The sequence below is a fragment of the Centroberyx gerrardi genome, chromosome 1 (genome assembly GCF_048128805.1).
Source record: "Centroberyx gerrardi isolate f3 chromosome 1, fCenGer3.hap1.cur.20231027, whole genome shotgun sequence".
Taxonomy (NCBI): domain Eukaryota; kingdom Metazoa; phylum Chordata; class Actinopteri; order Beryciformes; family Berycidae; genus Centroberyx; species Centroberyx gerrardi.
Genome location: NC_135997.1, coordinates 24353702 through 24361927, shown reverse-complemented (window position 1 = coordinate 24361927; position 8226 = coordinate 24353702). Strand labels below are relative to the sequence as shown.

The window sequence follows — 8226 nt, the reverse complement described above, 5'->3', positions numbered from 1 at the left end:
TGCCTTTCCATCAAGGCAAAGAGTGGCTATTTTAAAGAATCTAAAATATAAGACAGTTTTGATTTGTTTAACATTTTTTTGGTCACTGCATAATTCCATTTGTGTTATTTCATGGTTTTGATGTCTTTACTATTATTCTAAAATGTGGAAAATAGCAAAAATAAAGAAAAATGTGAAAAAAAACTGCGTCCAAACTTTTGACTGGTAGTGTATGGCCACACAGGGGATCCAACCCCGGCCCTTCGGTTGGGGAATGACCTCACTAACCACCAGGCCATCATGCCGATGTAATCCCCTCCTCTAAGACCCAGATGACATTTAGCAGAAAACTGATCTTCGGAGGGTCTGATTTTTGAGCCGTAGTGTAGGGTCAACGGCATTTGTTTAAGACTGAAAGAAAACATTCTCTTCTATGTCACTCCCTTGCTGATTGGAGGCATGCAGTTGGATGTTTCCACCCATGTGCGCTACAAGGGGACAGAACCGAACAGAGCAGGACAGGAAGCAGAACTCTGTATGTGTGCAGTCTCATTATTTATGAATCAACGACAAGATTCTGTAGCTGACAACCCCTCCTATTTACCTGAAGGCATGAGGCTTTGCTGTCACTACCTGTGTGCCGACAAGAGATTTTCATGTTTATGGCAATAATAGTGCTGGTTGGTGGCTGCTGGTGGGTCCTCTGGGTACCTATATCAGTGTGTAATTTCATCTCCAACTCCACAGAGTAATTCTATCATTCTCAACACAGGGAGAGGCAGGCAGCAGGGAAGGGGACATTCACAGATAAATCCATTTAAAGTGCTTTTTGAATCTAATCTGTGATGAGGCACCTTCTCAGAGGATGTCGAGGGTGAAATTGTGTTGGGTGTATTTGAGTTTACCAAGAGTAAAATTATTAGACAGGCAAGTAAACATAGCCTGGCTGTAGCAGCTCAATCACCCTAACTATCTTAGATTCCTTGTGCTCTTGTGCAGGCTTTGTACATAGGAGAGATCACTGAGAAGACAAACAAAGGTCACAGCGCCCCCGGTGGAGAGACAGTGTAAGTGTTACATGAGCAGCCAGCCACAGAGGAACAATACTGCCACCCAAAGGCAACAACAGTGTCCTTTATTTCTTGTTTTTCATCTTAACAGTCTTTAAATGTAGCTGAGTGTCATTTGCTGTGTGTAATGTATTGGAAACAATTTAAAATCACATTTTAATGATTGAGTACAATGTCTTGATTAAATGGGGCAAATGTAACAAACTAAACACTCAAACAATTGAAACAAATAGGTGCTATGAAAAGCAACTTGCTTGAGTGACTGCAGAATAATAATATAATGAACCGTTTGTAAGCTATGAACATGAAAGTTAACAGTCTAGTTCAAGATTTTATTTGAGCAGCACATCCTTAAAGCATCAAAAGGAAATAATGTCGGCATCCAAACTAAAAGTGTCCTCAAGGGAGTCTTCAATGTATTAGATCCTTTATCTCAGCCTCAGTAAATAGGTGATTACTATTATGAGATGGTTAAAATGTATGTACAATATCTCCATATATCCATAAAAAAAACTATAATAAAAAAATAAAAAACAGGAAGAGAATACAATTTGTTGGCAAAATTTGGAGAGTGCCATGTCTATCTACCTATCATCACTACAAAATAAAGCACCTGTATTAAACTTTTTCCTCCATTTTAAGTAATATCAGTGAAGATAATTCCTCACTGAATACATGATCAACGGTAAAATGGGGATGGTGGTAGCCAAAAGGTCAGAGAAGCAGGTTGATGACTAGATGTTTGCTGGTGGGGGAAGGGAATGAGTAATGCTCTGCCATCCCTCAGCAGCAATCAACGAGGTGCCTTTGAGCAAGGCATTTAACCCCCAACTGCTCCAGCAGAGCTGCTCAGTAGCCCACAGTAGAAGACTGCAGTGGTGCTGCACAGCTCCCAGATGTCAATGAGTGCAACTGCAGGAATGTGAAGCAGGTTGTTGCTGGAAAAGAGCGTGCATGCTCAGCAAAATAACACAATATGGGTGACAGTTGTTGCTATTACTGAGTGTTCAAAAATAACCTTAATTTCCATAGCTCTCACTCAATGTGATTGGTGAGAAAAAGAGAGAGAAGGCAGAAAGGGAGGGAGAGACACAGGAGAGAAACAGGAAAAAGAAGGTGCTTCCATAAATTCAGACTACGGTCTGTGAAGGATGAATGAAGGTAATCTGTAAATGTTGGAACTTTTTATTTCACACTAAACCATCAGCGCCTCTCTGTGGTCAGATAGCCATACAGCATGAGACAAGTTGTCTGCTACTGTCTACTGTTGACATAACATTTTAGTTGATTTTGCATAGACTGGATTTACATGGGACCAGAAAAAACTATTTAATCCTTATGTGATCCAAATCTGATCCAGATCTGAAGTATTTTTAAAATTCTGTATTTGGACTTCTATTTGAGCCATGTTTTAGGTCTTTACTCCTACATTTAGTAGGAGGTACAAGGACTTTATAGTCAAATAAATTATAATATACTGTAGCTTTGTTGATATGAGCTAAAATGGAGTCAGTCCCAAACATCGGACTGATGATGTCACATTATTTGCAATGACCACACCAAAATGGATAAATTCTGAAGGGAGACAATATGGAACCTCCAGAAAAGCCTACAGAAAATGGAAAGTAACAAAGAATTTGAGTGTTTTTTAGCTGAAATACCAGTCCTTGGATAAAATATGCCACAACTCTTTCCACCTCTGCACATTAGCCTCTGTATAAAGAGCCAGAGTCACCCTGGCTTACCTTGGTGAGGGCAATGAAGGACAGCGAGGCCACAGCAGTGAACATGATAGTAGGGACCAGCATGATCAAAGCTATCAGAATGTTATAACTGAAGTAGGACATGGTAGCCAACCAGCCACTAGAAAGAGAAGAAATGAAACATTAACACCTATTGCATCAAAAATGGACTGATTTTAGACATTTGTAAGTCCTGCTTCTTTGAACACCACGACAGTGGTTATTAACTGTTATTGGATTATCTGATGCTCTTGATAATGATGTCAGCACTGAACATCTGGATGTTAAATGCCAACAATTTAAGTATTGTGGATTAAAGTTTAAAAGTTTTATAGCCCATATATAAAGACATCCAGTTCTAAAGGGTGTAATTTATAAACTTTATGGAAGCCGTCATAATACTAATTCCTGATCATCCACAAGAGCCAGGTGACATTTTGAGGATCCCCTTAACTGCCTCTCAAAATCTAATAACAGGGCTATCATAAAAGTTATGTAACCCAGTTAAAAAGTATGAATAAATAGTGTTAAAAATATTAAAATGTGAAATTCATAATGCCTTACTAGTATAGTTCATGGGATTTTACATTCTGAATGTTAAAAAAAAAAAAGTTTACCTAGAAACGCTCTATACCCAGTGCGTGTTTCAGCCCGGAAGAGAGAGGTGGGAGAGAGACCAGAGAGAGGGAGAGAGTAAGGCGTGGTACGGAGAAGTTCCGTCGCATTTTGAGTTTCGAATGGAGTTTGTGAACACAAATGTGTAATTTGGTTTCTTCGATTGTCTGCTCGATACGATGCTCGATCGAAGATTTTACACGTTTTTTTTACAAGGAATTTCTACACAAAGTTTATGTGCCGTTGTTTTCATGTGTGTCTTTTCATTAGCACAATGAACAGACTTTTTAGCCGCCGTTTAGCTTGCCCAGCTGGACGTTCCTGTGGCAGTATCTACTGTTTCCGACTTGGAAACAAAGAAGATTAACCAGATAGCGCTTTGAGCTACCAGCAGTAGCGGGTCTGGCAGGGGGGTAGGAGGGGCGAACGCCCCAGGGCCCATGCTCACCAGGGGCCCAATAAGGGGGCACCCTAATTAGGTCTACTGTTCTTGTTAGGGCTGAACGATGCATCGTATTTTTATCATTATCGCGATATGAATTTCCGCGATAAACACATTGCAAAGGGCTGCGATAACTGGAGCCTTTTATGCAGGCTATAGTTGCCTGCAAGTCTACAGTGACGCGAGTTGCGTGTGCCTGCGCAGGTAACACAGGGCATACAGAGAGGCAGAGAGCATAGAGCTTGCACCGGCCAGCAAACGGTAGCCAACAAAAATGAGTGAAAACACAAACGAAGAAGAAAATGTAAGTGGAGCAGCGTCCAACGATTTAAACCGCGCAGAGAACCTGCTGGACCCTCTGCAACAAAACAAAACAAGAAGCCTACAACAGAGGAGGCTAAAACAGCTAAGAGGGAGAGGGAGGGCAGCGTGAGACCCGGAGCTCCAGGTAGCCCCGCGGATCGATCGGCATGAAGTTCCAGTTCCCCGGCCCCCCGCAACACAACAGACCGGAGACTCCGGTCACCAAACCCCATGGACCTACTGGCACGGAGCAGTAGTTCTATAAGAGGCTAAAAGAGCTATGAAGGAGCGTGACGAAGCACGGCGTCAGACCAGACCAGAGTTAACCGCGGCCGGGCGTTCACTCGTCGGAGAGCTAGGCGGGAGCTGAAGGGGTTTAAGACCGACACAGAGCTGGCTTTCTTTCTCCTACACATGTAGTGAAATACCAATAAGGGTCTCAAATTGTGTTACCGAAGCTTTTAACTATTTTTTAGGACCCGTGTAGTTTATATCTGCGGTTATGTGTAATGGCATAACGTTAGTTTATTTGTGTAGTCAGCTACCTGTAGCCTAGCAAATTAGCTTCACTTTGTCCGTACATAGCCGGCTGCCGACAGAGAGTGGGGCTACAGAAGGGAAAGAAACTATCATAGCCACTTACATTTGCCAGCAGACCATGGCATGCCTTCTGTCCAGTGTGTGTGCAGGTTGTAATCGCGTCGTTTAGTCCGCATTTACCGTCTGGTTCCGACGTCCTGTGTCCGCTTCATGTGTCCTGCCTTCTGTCAGCTTGATCGGCCGTAATCGCCACATTTAATACAACTCCACACTCCGATTACGTTACTTGATTTGTGTTTACTCTAGTTTGTTAGCAGTAGCATTTTCCATTAGCTGCAGCTCGTAGCATCAAAATAGTAAATGTTGGATAGACTATGTTCACAATGACAGTGATCCCCCAAACATCTGTTAACTTGAATTCTCACAATAACAAACTACTTCATAATACAATGCTGTGATTAGGAATAATATAGGAACTAATGTTTGAGCTACAGTTATCTGCAGCAGTGTTTTGTTTGCATATATGAAAACGTTATTTAAAACATGGCAAAAGGGATGTTTTATGATTTCATAGAGTATTTGAATCGGTATGAGCTAAGGTTACTTCTTTGGCATGGACAGCTGTATCCATACCTTGGATACAGCTGAGAGATTGACTGCTTGCACCTTCAAAAGATTCAGGGCTAGTACACAGTTTATAATTCACTGTGAGGAACAGTGACCTCATTATACAGGTGTAAAGCATTATGAGACATGTTCTAGTTAACCAACGCTAGACTAGGCTATTGTTTGCTGGCTTTGCTGCAAAAAGTTGTAGGCTATGTCTACTACATGCTATCATTATTTTTGGCTATGTTAGCCTAATTTAGCCTATTTATGTAGGCAATTTATTAAGGATGGGTGGGTGGGGGCCTAAAAAGACAGCTCCGCCCCCCTTGCGTCAGTGTCCCTGACCCGCCCCTGGCTACCAGGTCTACACTCAAAGTTCCTGTGGCATCTCTGGATAAAGAGACTGTGCCGAGAGACGCCATGCTGTTCTGCTCGGGAACAGACGCCGATGATCGCGGGTGTGAGTAAGAGACAACCCTTGGAACATTGAACATTGAATAAGGTACCACACGTTTGTTTTGTTTGCTCGTCAGAGAGTGAAGCGGCCATTTAGTTTTGGGCCACACCGTACACAAGCAGCGAACCAGGCCTGCAACGTTTGAGTTTTATTTGAAATTATATAGGACTGTGTATAGCACATAGGTTTGTGTGTGGGCCCACAAATAATATGGTTTAATTGAGTCCTGAAGTGACATTGTGTTTGGTAAAACTGAACCTATCATTTAAGGTGACATTTTTTGTTCAAGTATTGAGAATATTGTGAGAAAAGCAAGAAAGAGACTTAAATGGAAAGTTAACTGAACTGATATTTCACTACACTTTCAACCTCTGATTCTTACCATACTCCCCATCCAGGGATGCCTATGCTTTGAATGATGCTGATGCCGACTTGGGCCATGAACACAAAAAAGAACGCCATGAAGTTGAAGGAGCTGTCACTCCTGAGGAAAAAACAAAAACAGCAGGAAACATTCACATTTGCACACTGGCAAATTCATAAGCTACCTTCATCATTACCTGAGCTATAATATTGTATTAGTGCATTGTTACTGGTTTCATTTTATATATGCTATATAAATTTAGTTTGACTGCACTTAAGCCTACAGAGTAATATGAGCCATTCCCACTCTGTTTGCACAGTAAGGAGAAGTGTTACAGTCAATTGTGTAAGCCAAAAGTAATCTCTCTGTTGCTTAGTGCTACAGTACTTGATAACATATAATATTACTTATAGGGTCCTTCAAATAAGAAATAAAAAACTTCAAAATAAGTGTGAAAGAAAAACCACAGTGTCTTTGTTGCCTAGGGATACTGATATGTATTGATATAATACATACTTATGTATAATATAAGTTCCCCCCATACAATTACAGCAACAGCAGAAACTGAATCACTCATCACAATGTTATGTTATAACATGTTACTACCACATTACTAATACAGTGCTTCATATAAGGCAATTGTGTATCATTCTGTTGCTACATGCTATTTTCTAACATGTTATTACTGTATTACTATTGAAATAATGCTTCAAATTACAGCTAATTGTGCATGCAAAAAGCAGTTACCCTTTTGCAAAACATAACATTACAATCTACTATTGTAGCACTAACAAAACAATACTTTACTTCATGTCTGACTTACTTGAAGGCCTTGTAGATGGGCCTGAACCAACAGACATAGGAGCAGGGAGTGAACATGATTAGCCAGATGATAGCCAGGCCAAAGTTGGTCACACCGCCTCCGCCAAACATCCACGCAAAGCAGCCGATCAGATTCACCACAAGTGTAGCACTGTTCACTGTGAGACCACAAAGGACATATTTTTGGCACAGATGCACATATAAACGTACGTATTTGGCACACACACACACGCACACACACACGTTTAAACCATGCAGAAAAGAGCAAAGTTTGGAAAGTAGAAATCAAGACAGCCAGCAGAAACATATTGTTAAATAAGTGCAATACTTGACTCACAGCATGGCTTGTGTTCCCTGAATAGCCTTTCTGCTGGTGTCCTTCTCTATTTATTCTCAGTAATGTCATGAATCTACAGTGCTCCCCACTTCAGTTAATTGGTTCTAAGTGGAGCTCTGTGTGAACACCTCGGTTCCTGCTTTCTTCACTAAACTGGCAAAGGAAGCCAATCAGTTTCGATTTGTGGTCCACAGAGGAAATGCAGAATGCTTTACAGACAGCCATTAAGGAACACTGTTTCAGTCTCTCTAAAGTGCACAATTTATAACACAAAATCTACCGTTAATTGGCTTCCATACATGCAATGAGACAGGAATGAACAAAAACTTCACATCAAGATGTTACACAAAACATAAACGATGAAAATGTATGGACAAACTGAACAACACTTCTAAGATAACATCAAACAAGCAATGTGCATGCCACACCCGCACACTGCAACATGGAAGTGGCAAATGCAGATGCAAGAAAGACTGAAACAGGAAAGTGCTCCAGAGGGAAAGAAGAAGAACAGGCGATTTCACAGCCAAAACAGACTGGGGCTTTGGATACCTGCTTCCTTTTATCATTTACAGGAAAGGGGAGGAGGTCTGCAGAAAGAGAAGAGGTTAGCTACAATGATAGTCCAGAGTAATACATATATATGTTCGTTGGGTATCTAACATCTAGAGGCAAAACCTCCTCTGCTTTGTTGACTGCAGTCTACATATAACAACAGACTACAAGCGTTGAGTCCATCACCCCATTGTCAGCCTCCCTGAGAACAATCCATCTCAAAAAGTGACATGATTATCTCTCTACCAGTCACAACCCTGGTGGAAATGAGGTTCAGCCAACAAGAGTCGGCCTTACAGACTAGAATCTTGGCTCTCTGGTTTCTAGCTTTGGGAGAGGATGGCTCATGCACACACACTTTTAACATTACACAAATCTTCCATTGTAAGAC

The 8226-nt window shown here is 41.3% G+C and overlaps 1 protein-coding gene across 1 annotated transcript; it reads right to left on the bottom strand.

The window, feature by feature from the left end:
• Window positions 1-410: 410 nt before the first annotated feature.
• Window positions 411-7724, bottom strand: LOC139907817 (secretory carrier-associated membrane protein 5-like). The gene is made up of 5 exons (XM_071894299.2): window positions 7709-7724; window positions 6945-7101; window positions 6140-6241; window positions 2795-2912; window positions 411-467 (listed from the first exon to the last, which is right to left on the bottom strand). Exons 1-5 carry the CDS (start codon window positions 7722-7724, stop codon window positions 411-413), a joined length of 450 nt encoding a protein of 149 aa, XP_071750400.2.
• Window positions 7725-8226: the final 502 nt, after the last annotated feature.